Here is a 20,923-nt window from a genome sequence, read left to right as displayed (position 1 = left end):
CACTAGAGGTAAAAGTAACCAGACTACAAAAAAATGGCAGCCGTATATATGACTACAAAAGCAACTGAAAAGCCGACGCCATTTTGGAGTAGTCACGCATGTGCAGTAGCATTGGAGGACATTGTCACCAGAGGTAAAAGTAATCAGACTACAAGAATATGGCAATCACTATATATGTATAGAGAAGCTAGCACCATTTTGGAGTAGTCACGCATGTGCATTAGCATTGGAAGACATTGTCACTAGTGGTAAAAGTAACCAGACTACAAGAATATGGCATACAATCCAGTGTCACAGTGTGACACTGGATTGTATGCCTTACTATGTGAGCTGCAAACTGATGACTGTCCATATGTATGTGCAGCAGACCTCTCCATACAGACCAAGATACGTTATGGCATCAATGCCGCTAGATGTAATATATTTGTACAGGCCAACATGAAATGGCCATCAGTATCAATCAAATAATGCGGATAGTACAAATAGTACATTCAAATAGTTAATAGATAAACATTTGCTAGCTAGCGTCGGCAGTATATGAAAACGATCTAACCCACGCGCAATAACAATGATGAACATCTGTATATATGTATATAAAGTCTCGTCGGCAATATTAATAAACAATCTGGTGCATGCGCAGCTGCGTAGTAGTAAAGTATATCTAAATAGGAAACTAGTAAGATCGTGACACCGTTCATATTCAATAGAAGCATATATAGGGGGGAGACAAGATTACAGATTATCTCTTGTCCAGTAGATAAAGTATAACTCTGACCCGCGGTAGTATCTCTTCGCCTTCCCCTGCTGTTGCCTTGTTCCCCAATCTCCTCTTTGCTGCTGTCAAAATGAACCATCATCTCATGAGATGGCATAACTTTCATAAGATCAAGCTCCTGAAGTCAATTTCTGTTAGGATAGGGACAGGGAGACACAAGGACAGGTGAGCCCTGAAGCTGTCACCTGCCCCGCTGTCCCTACCTACTTGCCTCAGATGCCCTAGGTGGCAAACGGACAACTGGACGGCAATCCCTGAATAACTAAAGTGCAATACTAAACGAAACAAGACAGACAAACACAATGAGAGCAAGGTCAGAAATCTGAGTCAGTAACAGTCAAGCGTGTCCAAAGGGTAGTCGAATAGTCAGAAGCCAGGAGTCAAGTTACCAGAAATACAAAGCAGGGAAAACACTTGATCCAGATACACTAGCAAACTAGGCACTTTCACAGGCAAGGGATGGAAAACAGAGGAAGATACTTATGCAACCTGTAGTCCCAGCCCCCAGGCGTGATAGGGGCTGAGGCTCCAGGTCCTGTCCAGGTACTGACAGCTGACTGGTGTGTCGGCTGTCAATCAACAATTAGTAAAACCTGCTACAGCTTATGCTGATCGCCCAGGGGAATGCACCCTGGCCACTGATACAACAAGGAGTAGCAGAGCAGAGTTATGGTACTTTTACACGGAGCGATAATTCGCCCGATCGCATGATTAACGATTTTGAATGAACTATGGTTTTTTTATAACGATCAGCGTTTAGACGGAACGATACATCATACGGAAAATTCGCTATACGATCGTTTTGCGATCGTTTAAGCCTATCTCACACATAGGTGAAATCGTTGAAAGACTGTTTACACTGAACGATCTGCGAATTTTTTGCGAACGATCAACGGTGAACATGTTGAAAGATTTATCGCTTGTCGTTTGATCGTTCGCTGCGTTTACACGTACGATTATCGTTCGAATCCGATCATTATCGTGCAAATTCGAACGATAAATCGTTCCGTGTAAAAGGACCATTAGTGAAAAACATGAAAAGCAGTCCGGCTGCTATGGATGCCGTTGTCGTGCCCCCAGCAACCGGCCTGAGCGGTTGGTATGTATGCTTTGACCGCACGCATCAGCACTGCCAGGAGCCGAACGCACTGTCCTTGTCCTAACAATTTCACTGTTTGTGCTGGCTAGAGACTATCAGTTCTGAGGGTCACACCCTGTTCACATTGGGTGATGGAGACCACCCAGTTGTCAATGTATTCATTAGTTAGTATGTCAGTGCAGAAAACAAGTGAACTGGAAGTAGCCTGAAGAAAAACAAAGGCTGCACAGATAAGAAAACCCGAGCCATACTAGTATAATGGCCGTTTAACTTTTTGAGAGACGAGAGAGGGTCCTATTACAACAGCATTAACGTTGCATGGATTAACCAGTAAAAAGGCACCTATGGTTTATGTTACATTTTAGACTTTATAAATGTCCTTTTTCCTAACTAAGTAATAAGTGGTGCTACTCTAGACACCACTGTGCAATGTGTATTCTGATCATGTTTTGTTCTATTAATGTGCTTTTTATTAGATTACCGGGAACAAAATGACTTCATTAAACTTGGCAACAATATTTGGGCCTAATTTGTTGCACAAGCAAAAGTCGTCTGACAAAGAGTTTACAGTTCAAAGTACTGCCAGGGCCGAGGAGAGTACAACCATTATCTCTGTGGTACAGAAGATGATCGAAAATTATGAGAACCTCTTTATGGTAAGAAAATCATTTAGTCATCCCTAAATGTAAAATACGCTTGTGTATAAAAACCTGACAGTCTTTATAAAGTACCCAATTACTTATTATCATTTTGGTTAAATACTGTTATCTTAGGGCGGCTTACTCATGTTTATTATCATTCAGTGCATATTTTAGCTTTCCATTACCATCGCTGTAAAATAGCAGCATTGGATTCCCAGAAGGAAGAGAGTTTTTACTGTAAAATATGTATACATAATGGTGCTTATTTACTTTTCACGCTAGCCTCATCTTACAGGAATGTTATTGGGTAATAGGAAAGCCTACAATAGTAATAGATTGTGGCCATATTAATAATAATGCTGATATAAGAAGACATGGTACATCCACATGTAATAACACAATCCTAAGGCTACATTCCCGCTACAGAAAGGTGAACTTATTTAGTGGGAAAAGGCAGCTGTCTATTGATAATGATGTCCGCATATAATGATCATGATCACTATTTGTGACTGTCATTATCAATAGATGGCCACTTTTCCCCGCTAACTGACGGCATGTTCCCAAAGTGGGAACATAGCATAAAAGTGAAATTGTCACTCCTGTTGGCGGAGGTGACTATCACAGCAGCAGCATCATGGGGTTATAATAATATTTATATATAATAATACTTTTAAAAACATTTTTATCACACTTTTATTTTACACTTTCATTTACTGTAAAATATGCAATCATTAGATTGCATGTACTGATCTATGGTATGCCATAGCATAGCATAGATCAGTGTTATCGACGATCTATGTATAAAGCCTGCCTGAGAGCAGACTTTACACGTAGATTGCCGATCCGGCAGGACGGAGGTAAGGAGCTTACCCCCGCCTGTCGGCACATGCAATCGGGACCGATCACTCAGTGACAGATGCTTGATCTGTCACTTAGCACCTTAAACGCCGCGATCGCTGTAGATCACGGTGTTTAAGGGGTTAATTAGAGTCAGCAGCGGGATCGCAGCTAACTCACATTACCTCCGGCCCCAGACTCAGTGATGAGAGCGGGATCGCTCTCCCTGCAGCGCTCCCGCTCACATTAATAACCCTGTCAGTCAGGAACGTACTGTATATATACATTCCTACTGCACGGGGTATGTGCAGTAGGAACGTATATATACAGATTGCTGACGGGAAGGGGTTAACGGCCAAATTGATATTGGATGTTGTAGTCATAGCTTTAAGAAGGAATAGGTACTTTGGACCTGATACCACATTTGTCTCTATAACTGATGGTGAACATACCACTGTTTTTTATAACTGTATTTTATTAACTTTAAAGAGACTCTGTCTGTAGATTTATGTTGTCCTATCTAAGCATAAACTTGTGACAGAGAAGCTGAACAGAATGATGTATCACGTACACCTTTCTGAGCAGCTAATTCAGAGATATCCTCCTGAATAACATGGACAATAAAATCCTCTACATTCTAAGGATAAGCACAGCAGTCCTCAATATTCATGAGCACCAGTGAACTCCACCCATCAGCTGCTGATTGGCAGTTATCTATCCATGCTGTGTGTAGACAGTCAACTGTCAATCAGGAGCTGGAGGGTGGGGGGAGTCATGTGGCAAGAATCCTATTATCCTGCATATTAGGAGAACAGCTGAAAAGATAGAGAATGGTATAGTTGATATAAAATCACCTATTTATTCAAGTGTCAAAGAGAGAATGACAAGCTGTTGAAGTGCCACACTTTGACACATCTCCACACCCATCTCCACTGTCATTTGTCTTTCACTCATTGATTGATATGCATGGCTCATCTTTCTGTAGCTGGAAAGTACAGAAACCAGTATCAATGCATGTGTGGCAAGTGCCAGTACTCGAGGTTCTGAGCAGGCAATCTCACAGCATCACATGTGCAGGGTTTTCAGACAGGGCTTGGAGCTAAGTTAAGTCCTGTATGTCAATCAATGAAAGACGGGGAGAACAGGAGGAGTGTCAGCAGCTTAGCCCTGCCTCCTGACAAGTGAGTAAGAAGTTAGAAGGTGATTGTATATGTTTTTGACCAATCAGCTATCCAGCAATATATGCAATTCTATGCCACATATACAGCTGAAAGATTCTAGTTAAAAAAGGTTGTTCGGGGAACATTTAAAGTGTCACTGTTGTTTAAAGTTAATTGTACAGGCGATTTTAAGAAACTTTGTAATTGGGTTTATTAGCCGAAAAATGCATTTTTATCATGAAAAAGCAGTTTGATTGTCTATGGAGATGGGAGGGGTTGAGGGAGATGAGGCACCAAAACAGGACAACAAAGAGTTCATTTACAGCTAGATCATGGGGGTTATCTCCTCTGAAGTCAGCACTGATCTCTCTGACCTCTGAATAGGTTTTCACACAGCTCCCACTGTGTAATCCTTTGTTCTCTGTTGGCGACTAATCTCCCTCCTCCCCCTCCCCTCTCCATAGATTACACAGGGCTCGACTGATGTAAAAGAGTCGAGATTTCCTGATAATGAGCAGTGAATGAGGGGGACCTGGGGAAAGTCTTTTTGGATGCAGATAATGCCATATTTGCCTAATAAACCCAATTACAAAGTTTCTTAAAATAGCCTCTACTATTAATTTCTGCAAAAAAATACGACAATGACACTTTAAACTTTGTCTACAGAATCCCCATAGCATAATGTAAGTAATAAACCATACACACACTTCGCCACATTATACTGACGTCTTGCTCCTCGCCAAGCTCTGTGATGTCATTGGAAGCCAGCAGAATGGGAACACAAGACTGGAGGATTGCCCAGGGGAGGGGGGAGGTAAGTATGGCTCATTTGTTGTGTTATGGGAGGCTGTAAGCAAAGTTTATAGTGTCACTGTTCTGTTAAATTTAGATTTAGAAAATTATAATGAGTTGTGATATAAAGCAACTTTGCAGTTTACATTCATTATTTATATATTTATTTGTTATCTTGCTGTAAAAAAAAGCTATACTTACTTGTATCCAGGTCCAGTCTCCTAAAGGCAGCTTTTTAGTCTTGTGCTGGTTGAAAAAAAGAAAAAGACTAAACGCAGGAAGTCACAGCAGTACAGAGTGTCACATCTCAATGTGTCCATCAATCACATGACTGCCTTTTCTGTGAGCGTGCAGATGACAGACACTTCCTGTGTTTAGTCTCTTTGAAAAAAAAAAGTCTAAACACAGGAAGTGCTGTGTTTTCCATGATAATAAAAAAAAATGAATGTAAATTGCTAACTTTCTTTATATCACATCTACTATTGATTTAGATTTTGAAAGCTACAACAGTGACACTTTACATTTTTCCCAGACAACCTCTTTAAGCATTACAGTATTATGAAATTCTAATAGCAAGCATGTTGTCTTTTTTTAGCTTTGCAGGAAAGACTGTCAAATCTAAGTAAGACATCATTTTTAAGGTACCCTAATGTACCATGACTGCGTTTTTCCTTCCTTCCTGTCATCCATCTGTCCAAGAAGTTCATTCATGTGTCATTTATTTCCCTTACATTTATATATTTCAGTGTCATAGGTGTTGTTTTGTCTTCCTTTCTTTTGTTATTCAGTGAAACTTGTGGCCATACTGCTTGCTTAGGGCATAGAATTGTCAGGACAATGAACAGGTCAGGCGACAGCCTGCTGCGTGACAAATCACTCCGAGAAAGTGGAATAATACCTCTGAAATCACATAGCTGAAAAACACATAGCTTTACAGTAGCCTTCCTGAATGCCGCACATACAGTAATGCTTGAGCCACCTCTAACCAATAGGTACCATGTAAGATACTGTAACGTAGCAACAGGTAGGCTTAATGTAATTTCATAAAATGAGTCACAACTCCCACACACCTTAAATGTCAGAAAGACTAAAGAACCTACTCGGCGGATTATAATAAACCCTGAGCGACAATAAAACTGTACAGAATGTATCGCTCCATGTGGCATAAAATAATAGTCCTCACCCCTGCATGATGTATGCACCTTTACTTTTAAATCACAACTAAAGTGCGGTCAGAACTTTGTTAAATTTGAATCTGGCAACATAAGGGTTAAATATTGTACATAGGCTTGTCTGTAAGAAGTCTTCTTGCCATTATCTTCTCATTAAGTGTATCTATTTCCTAACTTTAGTAAGGGCTATCTGCTGGTGTTTACACTATAGGCAGTGACCGTGCATACTCACGTCCATATAAGCTAAACAAATATTTATTGCCCTATACAAATATTATTGACTATAATGTAGCCAAAATGGCAGGGAACAGCCATTTAACTCATGGCTCATGGACATACATACATGCAACATGTTAATATTAGGGCCAAACCCCATATTGGTCAATATCACCTCTGTCCTACAACTGTAAGACCAGTGTGTTGATCTCTTGGGCATGGTGTATGGTTACAGTCTTAAAGTAGTCCACTAGGATGTTTGTGTAGCCCTGTGAGCTACGCTGTTTATGTAACTCTAGAAGGAACTTAACAGCGTAACTTGTGGGGCTACTCTGTTGGTGCAACCCCCATTAAAGTCAATGGAAGTTACCTCTATGCAGCTTTCGGCTTCCCGATCATCTTTGGCAGTGCAAACAGAGCAGAGGGGTCTGGGAAGCCATCTTTATGAAAGGAATACCCCTTTAAAGTATTGCCCATTTTGGTATGTAAGGGGGCTCTTGAATGAAACAAAAAGCTGATTTCAGACCTTGCTGCAGAACACCTTTCAGACCCTCCAGGTCTCCTTGTCCCAGACCTCAGCCCATCATCTGATGGCAACATTGCTTGGCCCCTTCTGTTCAGTTACACTGAAGCTCGCCATGTCTGCCTACCTTTGTCTGCAGCTCATTAGCACAAGTCATAATGGTTCAAATCAGGCCTTTTTGCAAAGTGTCCCTTTAGCAGTTATTGTAAACACCCCCTCTTCTGCATGAAACTTTTGTGGTCTTTTATACCCCCGACTTCCACAACAGTAAGCATCACAGTGCTGGTGTAATTTTCAGGCTGTGCATTATATGAGTTTGTGCTGCTGCTCTGTACATCCTCCAGCTAACTTGCAGTGAAGTAGGTTTCCGGGTGCCCAGTGACACTACAAGGGGTGGGTATGTCACTAATACTGCCTGTCAGTGCTTGATAGGGTATTGCACAGGACATGCTAAAAATGCCTAATGACTAATGACAGGTGAAGGGAGCCTTATACGCTATAGAAACTGGTATTAATATTGCATTTTCAATAGCAATGAAAGCAATGGGCTCCTTTGCATGCAAAAAAGCTTGCACAGCTGCACATGTTTAAATTATGCCCCCCCCCCCTCTATCAGTATACAGTTCTTTTTCCTGCCATACTAAAGCCTATGTCTGGAACCCTATTAGCTCCTGTTGAAGTTCTACATGTATTTTAAACAAGGCTTGTTTTTTTCCCTCTGATGTAAAAACCTGCACCCTTCATCCTTAAACATTTTATCAGCTGTCTTTAGCTTTCCTGCATTCCTCCCCATTTTCTGCAAGCAATTACGGCTGATGGCGGGATGTGATTGGCTCTCCCCTTCTCCCCATTCCCACTGCATGCCAATATAGTTGTGTAACACACCTCCACGAAGCACTGTTTGCCTTTCAGATTCTTAATTGGAAAAATATTTGCCATGGCCATGTCTTTCATGTACTTCCTGTTGACCTGAAGATAATGTGCTTTTTCAGTGTTGTGGACTTTCTATGCCTATTGCACAAGAATAGCATTTTGTATAAGAATATGCAAGTATGTTTGCTATTTTTTCACCACAAAAGATCTCATGAATATTCACCAAACATCTGATATATTTTCCTATTGAAATGGACTATGCTTATGAAGTCTGCAGCATATGCTATATGTCAGTTCCTTGCAGTTGTCTTTGGTGGGATGTGAACACAGGACTTCAGTGATAACCAGTCTAATGGATGGCGTAGGGTGCGCCAAGGCAATTTATCAATTAAATCTACAGCTTTGACATGTATTGGCTCACTATGTATAATTTTTATTGTTAAATTGTTTAATGCTGAACTGTATAGTATGTTTCAGTTTTCAGATCTCCAGTTTGTATAATAGTCTAATATATATGGAGCAGTAGTACATGGCTGCCCTCTAGTGATGGTTTCTAGTATTATATTTTATACTTTACAAAAACAGCCTATTTTAATATGTCTATATTAAAAGTGAACAGGGGTAATAACAATATCTTAGATCAGTAACTAAAAAGTCACCACAGTCCTGCATAGTCTGTATTATCGGCCTAACTTGGCCAATAACCAACCTTCGGGCGGATAATCGTTTGGTGTAATACGACATGTAGAAAGTCCATGATCAGTCGACATACACAATGGCGGTTGATCGTAGTCTTTCAACATGTTTGAAAGATCATGATGTATGCAGCAATGGTCAGCATGGGGAACGAAGGGGACGTAAGTGCTGACGGCCTTAACAGTACTTTTTCCTTAGTGCTTGCAAATGTCCTGAAATTAGTATTACAATCGCAATACAAGGAAGAGGTTGTCGGCATTAAATAAAAGCCTGAATTTGACTTCACACCAGTTCCAGGAGTTCTCTTCATTCTGAAAAGGAACAGGGGAACATGGCCGATATTCCAGAAGGGGTGTTTGCACCAGACGAATCCCACCAACCTCTTCCTTGTATTGCTTTTGTGATTGACACAGAGAATGGGAAGGATGGTAGGCAGCATCCCCGTTGATCCAGAGCACTTATTAGAGTCGTGCTTAATTGTGTACGATCCACTGAGGTGAGCGTGCATTCGCACACACATGCATGTTCCTCCAAAGTGTGTTTTGACCTGCACATACAGCGCCGTTTGTGTTTTTCTCTTTGCTGAAATTAGTATTGATGGCCTGCCTCATTACAGCTGCTTATATGGTTTCCTTCCAGAAGCCCTGAACTTTTGAGATCTCAAGGTTCTTTTTCCATTGAAGGAAGGCACTCATCTACAGACTCTAATAAAGCATCCAGTGGTGATGTGTCTCCATATGACAATAATTCCCCTGTACTGTCTGACCGATCTGCAACTGCACGGCAAGAAAATAGCTCGGAGAAGATCCTAAAAGCTGCTGATCACCATACATTAGTCAGTCATTTACTTTCCAGAACACAGGAAAATGCTTTAGCACAGTGGTGTTCAAAAGGTATGTACAGCAGCAAAGCCCACATATAAAGAGTCTGTGTTCAGCCTGCTTTCTAACCTACTCCTTCATTGCATTCCTGGGAGGGAGGTCGGCTCGTACACACAAACTGATTGTATTGGAACAATAGAGTACAAGTACTAGAGATAATCTCTGGGAAGGGAGGTTGAAACAAACTGCATGACAGGAGGGCTGGTTTTACGCAAGATTCTATGCCCATTGTGAATTTATCACCCAAAATTTATTTCAATAGTTGGAGCCAGATAGTGGAACGTGTTCTTTTTTTCCCAATATACAGTATTTCTATTTTCTGATTGTAATTTTCTTACATTTTATTTGTAGTACATTATTATGGGAGTTGTCATCTTGACTGAGCTGTTTATAACAGCATTTACTGACATGCTTTACAGCAAGCCTCATGGACATAGACACAATCAACATCTCCAGACTTTATTCCTTGTATGAGACACACTTGCAGACATGCTCAGTAATATCTTTGACCTGTGAAAAGGTCAATCTATAGGAAAGGAGGAGCAGAGGTGCTATTGAGTTTAAAAATCAATGACAGCGAACATGCATTGTTCTGTGTAATAGAAGGTGTGCAGTTAACGTCTGGTGAAAGAGTTTAGTATAAAGTTATTGCTTACCTCTCAAGGCTCCCCTGGTGTCCTCCTGCCTTTCTCTACTCACTGCTGACACTTCCTATCCCCTTTGTGCAGTGGCAGGCCGCTTAGCCAATCACTGGCCATGACGCCGCCCTGTCTCTGCCATTGATTGGTTGAGTGGCCTGTCAGTGCAGAGGCGGCTTCAGAAGTGGCAGCTGCGGTGAGCAGGGACCAAGTAGGAGGACATCAGGGGAGCCTGGAGAGGTAAGAAATAGCTTTATTATTTTATAGGTAAAGGGCTGCACAGACATTGCTGCACGATCATCGAGGCTTAGTAAGTGAGTGCTGATCTGGCTGATCGGTGCTCCCTTAGATAGAAAATTTGGGATGTGTAGTATGACTCTAAGCTCTAGGAACAGTTGCACAGAAGTATTGGGGTCATCTGCTGCCCTTGAAATACATTTTCCAGGACCACCCACAACAGTCAGTAACCTTCTTGGGTGTTAGAGACCTTTTCTCATCCGTCCTGACTGATTTTCCCATGGGGCGGACAGGGCCCTGGCATTGCAGCACAGAGAATGTTGTTGCTGTTAATTCTGTACTGTCACACTACTGCCTAAAGCTCTATTACACACACAGATTATCTGACAGATTTTGAAAGCAAAAAACAGAAATAGATTTGAAAAAAGCGGAAGTCTCAGTCTTCCCTTTATGACCTGTTCTATTTATAGTCTGTTCCTGGCTTTGGCTTCAATTATTTGTCAGATAAATCTATGTGTGTAATTGGGCCTTTACTTACAGCCTCCCAATAGCCCACAAAACTAGGTTCATTGTAGGCCTCCCTGGTCTAGTTTGTGGCCCTTACTGGAAGGATATAACACCTTTAGAACATGGCTAGAGCTCCCAGGAAACTAGATTTTAATCTCAGGGCCCACGTCAAAATAGCAAAAAAAAAACAAAAACACAGCAGGGGACAGCAGCATTGCCAAACTGGTACAGACCCTAAGTGTGAACAGGACCCACAGGTAACAATGCAATAAAAAAAAGTACATTCTACATTCAAAACTATAATGTTGTATATAATTTCACTTGTTCATTTTTGCAGAAACTACTCCACAGGAGAACCTTGATATATGGGGAACATGGCACTCCACACTAAAATCAACATCAAAAGATCAAGGAATGACAGGTATAGCACAGAGCAACCTGTGTTGTGTTCTCATAATGTACCCAAGTGTAAGACAAGTCCATTTGGATTTTGAGATTTAAAGGCTACCCATAAAGCATTAAGTTACTGTACAACACATCCAACTAGATGATACATTAAAGGGGTATACTCATCTTCAAATAGAGGGTTCCAGCAGGACCTATGCCTGCTGAGGGGTGGGCACAGAAATCTACACCATCTGGGGCAGATGTATATTTCTGCTATGATTTACACCCCCTCTCTGCTCGCTCATTAGCGAGCAGGCCATACACCGTAGAAAAGGTGCAGGTTTGAGCATAATCCGCCTTTTCTGCACCTTTTTTCTATGGTATAGGCCAGAGGCGCATTTGATCAGTGTTTCCTACAGTGTAGAACTTAATGTGGAAGTCTGGACCTCTGTGAGACCTTTTGTTCTTTACTATATATATATATAATTTTTTTTTTCCTTTTAGGTTCATATGGGAATCTGTATGAGAGTAGTACCTTACATCAAGGACAACATTCTCTTTCGCATAGTAATCTGACACAGAATTGCCCTTCATGTAAAAACTCTTCAGTTGAAGAAGACAACGGCAAGCCAAATATACGAAGGACACACACCACATCTGCCCTTCAGGACTGCAGGCCACACAATTCAGTGACACGCGTCAGCAGCACTCCCCCTACAGAGACATCTAGAAGAAACCTTGAACACAGAGGAAGATGTCAACATTTGGTCTCAAGCAGTACAGAACATGGCACAGAGGACAATGCAAAGACAACGTGCCCCCAAAATCGACCACCACCTTTAAATTTACAACATTCTGACATTAACAGAAACGAAGCAAGGCTTCCTCCACCTTATCCCGGCTCCTTAAAACAAGGTGCATCACAGCCACATCGATCACCCGTGTTTTCAGCCGAACAGGCCTTATGGAGACTACCAAGGTCTGAGGCAGCTGTAGGGGCATCTTTAGGAAGGACTCAACCCCCTGAGCAATCTGTTCAAAATAGACAGACTTCACTGAAAACTCCAGCCAAAAACCAAAATAGTAAGAACTTAACTGATCCAGACTGGCAAGAATGGCAAAGAGAAAGATGGCAGATATGGGAGCTTCTGTCTGCCGACAACCCAGATACTTTACCTGAAACTCTGGTATGATGGTTCTGATGTAATAAAGACAAAAAACACCTATATTGCTAAGGGACTGAAGCGAAAAATAACATTGTCAAAAGTGATTTTTTAATTTTTGTTTTTACACAATTTAATTTTGATTTGATTAAAAATTGTGCCTGTGCTTGATATATTATCACTGCCAACAACCCATTTGTTTTTTCCTTAACCAAGTGCTAGCAGATACGATTGCCATTGATGCAGTACTTGTATTTCTAGGGACAGGTTTTAAAGAAATACAACTAGAGGCCAAAAAGCGTTATGGTATTTATACATTCCCTACAAATGCTTACTCTATAATGGGTTGTAACTTGTAGGCACATAGAGAAAGAAAAGCAGCTACATTGCTTATTTTTTTTAATTTCATCACTGCACTTGTTTTGCCATGTTGATCTTTTTTATATGAAATATGCACAAGCTGGTTTATGTGCTTGGAATCCTATTACAAATAGAACTGTTTCTTTAAGCCGTGCTTGAAAAGCTAGCTAAGAAGCCATATTTTGGGGCACTAACAGAAGTGTAACATGTTCATGTATCTGTGTACATAAAAAAAAAAATTAAATCAGTAGGTCCAATTTCAGGCCCAGACTACATACTATAGAAGGATTTTATCAGTGGTCCTGTGTGCAAACATTGTTAACCACTTCAGTGCTGCCCTTCCACATTACACTCTGGTCTGTGGGGCACTGTTGTGAGTGAGCAAAGATATAATACAACTTATTATATATAATATATACAAATATACATATATAAATATATATATATTTATCTTGTGTAGTTTCCTGTATTGTTTCCCAACAATAAACTGGAATCACTGTAGATTAGGAATATGTATATATAAAATATTGCAGGTCATTAAATAACTACTGCTTTTCCTTACAGTCCAGTATCTGCTACCTTAGAAACAGAATGTGCAAAGTTAGTCATCTACTAACATGATCTGGTATTGACTCAAAAGAGTTCTTTATTGCCACAATATTGTCACCTGGGAGTGTTATCATAGCATCGGCTTCGAACCGTTCGATCAGTGGGTTCAGGTTAAAGAGGATGTACCAGGTGGTACATCCTCTTTAATAAAAAGAGACTAAACACAGGAATTCTGGCCAGTACAGAGAGTCATGGCTCAATGTGTCCATCAATCACATGACTGCCTTTTCTCTTTGAGCCCAGATGACCAGGACTTCCTGTGTTTCCCATGATAACTAAAAAAAAAAAAAAAAAAAGAATATTGTAAATTGCAAACTTGCTTTGTATTACATCTACTGTTGATTTAGGTTCTGAAAGTTATAACGACAGGGACCATCAGGTACATCACTTTAAGATTTAAACACTAATAGACTGGCGCTGGGATGTCGGTTCCCACGTCGGTCTATTCCCGGGCATCGGCCTAGCCTGAAGCACTCCCAGTGTGACAATCGACTGCCCCCTCTTTGACGCACCTCTATTAATTCAAATGGACCTGCGTCACAGAGGGGAGGGCAGAACGTCACACTGGGGGCGGCCGGGCTGGTGCCCGGGAATAGACCGGCACTGTGCCGTGGTTCAAATATAGGACCGCAGCACCAGCATTCCCGAGCCGGTGGCAGTCTATTGTTGTAAAAATCTTAAAGTGATGTACCTGATGGTACATTAGCTTTAAACCACCGCTGCCAGTATCTTACCATTCTGTCCCACTGTTTAGCCACTTCCAGATCCTGGGGCCGTAAAGTTGCAGGCCACCTCATCCAATTATTGGCTGCAGTTGTGTCCCACCTCAGTCGCTGACTGGCTGGGCGAGCCTGCAATGTCAATGCCCCAGGAGGCGCAAGAAGATGCACAGTGGGACGGATCAGTAAGATGCGGGTGGCAGTGGTGAAGGAGCCAGGGAGGTAAGTGTACTTCATTATTTTAAAGCAACCCATCCCTGGGCATATCCCTTTGGACACTGATTCAAGGTAGATAGACTGTGAAATCATTTCAATGCATGAATTTAATGTATATAACAAATATTAACAATACATGTCATGTTTTAGCGCACTTTTATGCTCTTTTTAGCATTGTTTTGGTACTGGATCCAGTTTATTGAAAAGCAGAATTATTTTAATGACATTGCAAAGATGTGATAGGTACAACAAATTGGTAACTGCTTGATGCTTCATATACCATGTAGCTTTTGTGGTAATGCCTGTATAAAGAACTCACATGCAGACTGTATTCTTCTTTTTTTAAAATGTGTTGACAAATGTAATATATTGTTCATGTTCATGTCTTGTTCATGTATATATTATACATGTCTCATTGCACATACAATATGGCACAGTATTATACTGGTACTTTATAGCATTAGAGAAAATATTCCAAAGTAATTTTGGTCATTTTGGTCCTGATTGTTGCCAATGAGGAATCATTATAACTTGCCATTGTTTTTTGTTTTATTTTTTTTTATGATCCACAGTTAGAAAACTTGTAAGTTTTACTCATTTTGAGGTTTTTATTTTTTTTTATATATCAGGGAATTACACATGAAGTACACAATGTTTTTCCATAGGAGTTCTGCACAAAGCACAAACTGAGGTAACAGAAGGATATTTGGTAAACCCTTGTCTTTAAATTAGGGAATGGGTGCATCTTTCTTTTTCAAGTGGGCTGAATCAGGAAACTAGGGGAGACATGACATAGGAAAATTAGATTTCATTGCTACTCCCAAAATACATGTGAGCATATGAACTATTGGTCCATCGAAGTTGGTCTTTAGGTGTCACTGTCATTATAACTTTCAAAATCTAAATAAATAGTAGATGTGATATAAAGCAAGTTTGCCATATACATTCATATTATTTGTTGTTGTTATCATGCTGTAAAACAAAGCTGAACTTACCAGAAATCCAGGTCCAGTCTCCTGAAGGCAGATTTCCTGACTTGTGTTGGTTGAAAAAAAAAAACAGACTAAACACAGGAATTCTGGCCAGTACAGAGAGTCACGGCTCAATGTGTCCATCAATCACATGACTCAGATGGCCTGGGAAACATAGGACTTCCTGCTTTCTGACTTTTTGAGGAAAAAAAAAGTCAGAAAACAAGAAGTGCTGTGTTCTCCATGATAACTTAAAAAAAAAAGTAAATTGCAAAATTGCTTTCTATTTCTACTGTTGATTTAGATTTTGAAAGTTATAATGACAGGTACAGTTTAAATGTGTGCTACTGTATAATCTTGTAAGACGACATTTTTCCATGGCCTCAGTCACGTCACCACTAATGCTTTCTGTAGATTGAAGAAATAAAGGTTTTCACTCCCATCCCTGCAGATGTTTATGTGATATGACTGGATAACTACAGACCAAGTGGAATTTATTTACTCACCATTAGGGATGGTCCGAACCGAGTTCGGTTCGGGTTCGTACGAACCCGAACTCTCGGCAATGTTTCCCGCTGTCTGCCCGCTCTGTGCAGCGGGCGGACCGCCTGGAAAACTGGGATACAGCCATAGCCATAGGCTGTATCCCAGTTTTCCAGGCGATCCTTCCGCTGTATCCACCCACTCCACGGAGCGGGCAGACAGCGGGGATCTGATGCCGAGCGTTCGGGTTCAGACAAACCCGAACCTCGGAGGGTTCGGACCATCCCTACTCACCATGCTTGCTCATGATGAATTAAAAGTGGTCTTAGGAAAACCAAATTGTGAAATCCAAAAAATAGGAACGTATGGGTAAAATAACAGAGAGGTATATTCTTTGTATAGAAATCCCATGCTATTCCAATGCCACTGTTTTCATTGCGTTTTTCACAATAAAGATCGTATTTGAGCGATAATCGGCTCGTGTAAACATAGCAAACGATCAAGCGACGAGCGAGAAATCGTTCATTTTGATCTTTCAACATGTTCTCAAATTGTCGTTGGCCGTTCGCTAAAAATTCGCAGATCGCTTTGTGTAAACAGTCTTTCACCGATTTACCCTATGTGTGAGATAGGCTTAAGCGATCTTAAAATTAATTTTCTAAACAATATATTTTTCGGTCTTAACTCAGAGTCAGTGCTGTGCACAAATCCTATTGGATCAGAGTAGGGGTCGTATGCAGCACCGACCCAGCGTGGTCATATCCATAGATACCTGAACTTCCGGTTGCAGAAAAGAATTCACACCTGGTCAGCGCACTTCATGACTTTAATACCATGTTCACACAACATATTTTTTTATGACAAGAATAAAATAAAAACAGCGTCCGTTCTTTTCATAACGCTATGATTTGCATTGAAGTCAGTGCAAACAATGACCGTTGTTTGCTGTCCAAATCATGTCAATTATTTCTGACCGTTGTCCAATGCAATTTTCATTAAAAACAACGGGCGCTGTTTGATACTCAAAACAAAACCCGTTGTTTTGTGTGCCAAATATTGTCCATTGGTTATATGTTATGTGAACATAGCCTAAACCTTTATTCCTATGTAAGAATGCTACAGTGCAAAAACATTGGGATCCAATGGAGCCTGACCTTTGGAATCCCCATGTTGATCCCAAAAATTAAGGGGTAGAAGTCTCCCAGCTGCTTTGTACTTGTACTGTAGTGGATGCTGCAGCCCCCTTATTTTGAGGTGGCCCCCGGCAATGAGAAGATGGCACATTTTAGCCATATACCATCACTTTCCATCATAGGAAAAACCTTTCACGTAATACACGTAATAGACAATAGAAAACAAAGCTATGGGTTTACTCAGTTTGTGCTGATATTGTATGCTTTGTGATACATAAGTGATGATTGGTTATTGTACTTAAGTATGTATCTACTTTTATCCTATGAGATTTGTCATTGTGAAAAAATGTCATTTGTTATGCTGCTGGGAGTCTATAACACAGTGCTGTGCAGTTTGTGTCCCACTTGTCCAGCAGGTAACATGAGCGTATGTTCGGAGAGTAAGGGAATACCTGTGCAAATAGGTCTGTATAATTATACTAGTATTTAAAGGTGTATCTGTCGTTCTGCTACTGTACATAGAAAATCATGATGGGCACACGCAAGCTATTCACGTTACCCTAAAAAGTAAAAATGCTTCAATAAAGAAGATGAATATGTATGTTTTTAGTTCCTGTGTCATATGATTTGTTAGGGGGGAAATACCTAATGTTTTAGATGATGGAAAAACAAAATCTGCATTGTGAGCAATCATTCTCTCACTGGCGGCTAACAGAAGTATAGCCTGGGCTCAGGAGCTGAATGAGTGGGTGTCAGGTGTGTGCTACAGCGGACACCTGCCTGCTGCTACCTGGAGCAGACTATAGTCCCATCCCAGGAGCAGACTATAGTCCCATCCCAGGAGCAGACTATAGTCCCATCCCAGGAGCAGACTATAGTCCCATCCCAGGAGCAGACTATAGTCCCATCCCAGGAGCAGGCTATAGTCCCATCCCAGGAGCAGACTATAGTCCCATCCCAGGAGCAGACTATAGTCCCATCCCAGGAGCAGACTATAGTCCCATCCCAGGAGCAGACTATAGTCCCATCCCAGGAGCAGACTATAGTCCCATCCCAGGAGCAGGCTATAGTCCCATCCCAGGAGCAGGCTATAGTCCCATCCCAGGAGCAGGCTATAGTCCCATCCCAGGAGCAGACTATAGTCCCATCCCAGGAGCAGGCTATAGTCCCATCCCAGGAGCAGGCTATAGTCCCATCCCAGGAGCAGGCTATAGTCCCATCCCAGGAGCAGACTATAGTCCCATCCCAGGAGCAGACTATAGTCCCATCCCAGGAGCAGACTATAGTCCCATCCCAGGAGCAGACTATAGTCCCATCCCAGGAGCAGACTATAGTCCCATCCCAGGAGCAGACTATAGTCCCATCCCAGGAGCAGACTATAGTCCCATCCCAGGAGCCGACTATAGTCCCATCCCAGGAGCAGACTATAGTCCCATCCCAGGAGCAGACTATAGTCCCATCCCAGGAGCAGACTATAGTCCCATCCCAGGAGCAGACTATAGTCCCATCCCAGGAGCAGACTATAGTCCCATCCCAGGAGCAGACTATTGTCCCATCCCAGGAGCAGACTATAGTCCCATCCCAGGAGCAGGCTATAGTCCCATCCCAGGAGCAGGCTATAGTCCCATCCCAGGAGCAGGCTATAGTCCCATCCCAGGAGCAGGCTATAGTCCCATCCCAGGAGCAGGCTATAGTCCCATCCCAGGAGCAGACTATAGTCCCATCCCAGGAGCAGACTATAGTCCCATCCCAGGAGCAGGCTATAGTCCCATCCCAGGAGCAGGCTATAGTCCCATCCCAGGAGCAGACTATAGTCCCATCCCAGGAGCAGACTATAGTCCCATCCCAGGAGCAGACTATAGTCCCATCCCAGGAGCAGACTATAGTCCCATCCTAGGAGCAGACTATAGTCCCATCCCAGGAGCAGACTATAGTCCCATCCCAGGAGCAGACTATAGTCCCATCCCAGGAGCAGACTATAGTCCCATCCCAGGAGCAGACTATAGTCCCATCCCAGGAGCAGGCTATAGTCCCATCCCAGGAGCAGGCTATAGTCCCATCCCAGGAGCAGGCTATAGTCCCATCCCAGGAGCAGGCTATAGTCCCATCCCAGGAGCAGGCTATAGTCCCATCCCAGGAGCAGGCTATAGTCCCATCCCAGGAGCAGACTATAGTCCCATCCCAGGAGCAGACTATAGTCCCATCCCAGGAGCAGCCTATAGTCCCATCCCAGGAGCAGACTATAGTCCCATCCCAGGAGCAGACTATAGTCCCATCCCAGGAGCAGACTATAGTCCCATCCCAGGAGCAGACTATAGTCCCATCCCAGGAGCAGACTATAGTCCCTTCCCAGGAGCAGACTATAGTCCCATCCCAGGAGCCGCCTATAGTCCCATCCCAGGAGCAGACTATAGTCCCATCCCAGGAGCAGACTATAGTCCCATCCCAGGAGCAGACTATAGTCCCATCCCAGGAGCAGACTATAGTCCCTTCCCAGGAGCAGACTATAGTCCCATCCCAGGAGCCGACTATAGTCCCATCCCAGGAGCAGACTATAGTCCCATCCCAGGAGCAGACTATAGTCCCATCCCAGGAGCAGACTATAGTCCCATCCCAGGAGCAGACTATAGTCCCATCCCAGGAGCAGACTATAGTCCCATCCCAGGAGTTGAACCCTGTGAATTCCGGGATCAATACTGATTGCAGCATGCACTGTGTAAGGCTGGGTTCACACTACGTTTTTGCAGTCCGGATTCATGTGTGTGCATCCATTTTGATTTGTTTTTTCATTAAATTCCATTATAAAAAACGGATCAGTTCAGACACAAAAATAACGTTGACTACGTTTTTGTGTATGTTAAAAAAACTGATCCGTGTTTTTTTTTTTATAATGTATAGTATAACAGTTTTTTGTTGGCCAATAAAGGTATCACTCCTAAAATACTTTGATTTCAAGTATTTACCACGATATGTTTTTTTATAATGAAATTCAATGGAAAAACGGATCAAAACGGATGCACACACATGCATCCGTTTTTTGCAAAAAACGGATGAAAAAACACATTGCAAAAACATAGTGTGAACCCAGCCTAACCTGACAGGTGTCGGACCTGTCAGGGGACTGATCAGCACCCCCGCAGCAAAGAACAATGCCAATGGGTTGCAGTTGCTGCTGGAGAGTAACACCTTCCATGGCAACCTTGGTCTCTACTGATAAAGTCTGACTCAGGCAGACTTACGGTGTGTTTACACTGACAGATTTATCTGAAAGATCATTGAAGCCAAAGCCAGGAATGGATTTGAAAAGAGGAGAAACCTCAGTCTTTCCTTTATGACCTGTTCCCTGTTTATAGTCTATTCCTAGCTTCCGCTTCGATGATCTGTCAGTGTAAACACACCCTTAAGGTGGGTTCACACGTACCAACTCACAGCAGAAATCTCGCTGCAAGATCCGCAATGAGCTCGCAGCGGTCTGCCAACATCGCTACCAAAGGCCCGCCCCTCCCCATTGGAAAAGGCCGCCATCTAGGCCCCACCCCCTCTAGGTCAACCCAATTCAATGGCTGCCGAGGAGGAGGGACCTAGATGCAGATTATGTCACGGAGGGGCGTGCCTACACTGATGTGGGCGGGACTATGTGGTGCTGCAGATGTGAAGCCCCGCCCAGGTGGCATAAACCACCAATCATAAAAAGCATTTTCCACTGGACCGAGCACCAATAAATCTGTAATAAAGGAAGGTATGAAAAGTGCAGAATTTCTTCTTTGCAGCTGTGTAGAGAAGTCCTCACCCAGAAAGGGGGGACATCCGGGTCCTGGACAGTGCACAGAGGGAG

The 20,923-nt window shown here is 42.3% G+C and overlaps 2 protein-coding genes across 2 annotated transcripts in view; both read left to right on the top strand.

Moving 5' to 3' along the window:
- Positions 1-13,636, top strand: part of ARHGAP6 (Rho GTPase activating protein 6) — a 352,127-nt gene extending 338,491 nt beyond the window's left edge. The window contains exons 9-12 of the mRNA XM_069972958.1: positions 2,351-2,530; positions 9,401-9,677; positions 11,385-11,468; positions 11,939-13,636. Coding sequence (XP_069829059.1) covers positions 2,351-2,530; positions 9,401-9,677; positions 11,385-11,468; positions 11,939-12,627 — 1,230 coding nt within the window. The 3' untranslated portion in view covers positions 12,628-13,636. The remainder of the gene's footprint in view (positions 1-2,350; positions 2,531-9,400; positions 9,678-11,384; positions 11,469-11,938) is intronic.
- A 7,154-nt stretch (positions 13,637-20,790) lies between these two features.
- Positions 20,791-20,923, top strand: part of CFAP47 (cilia and flagella associated protein 47) — a 313,997-nt gene continuing 313,864 nt past the window's right edge. The window contains exon 1 of the mRNA XM_069971016.1: positions 20,791-20,827. The gene's annotated coding sequence lies outside the window, so the exon portion shown is untranslated. The remainder of the gene's footprint in view (positions 20,828-20,923) is intronic.

Source organism: Dendropsophus ebraccatus, chromosome 5 (assembly GCF_027789765.1).
Source record: "Dendropsophus ebraccatus isolate aDenEbr1 chromosome 5, aDenEbr1.pat, whole genome shotgun sequence".
NCBI lineage: Eukaryota > Metazoa > Chordata > Amphibia > Anura > Hylidae > Dendropsophus > Dendropsophus ebraccatus.
The sequence above is the reverse complement of the archived record's forward strand: the minus strand, read 5'-3'. Positions and strand labels throughout refer to the sequence as shown.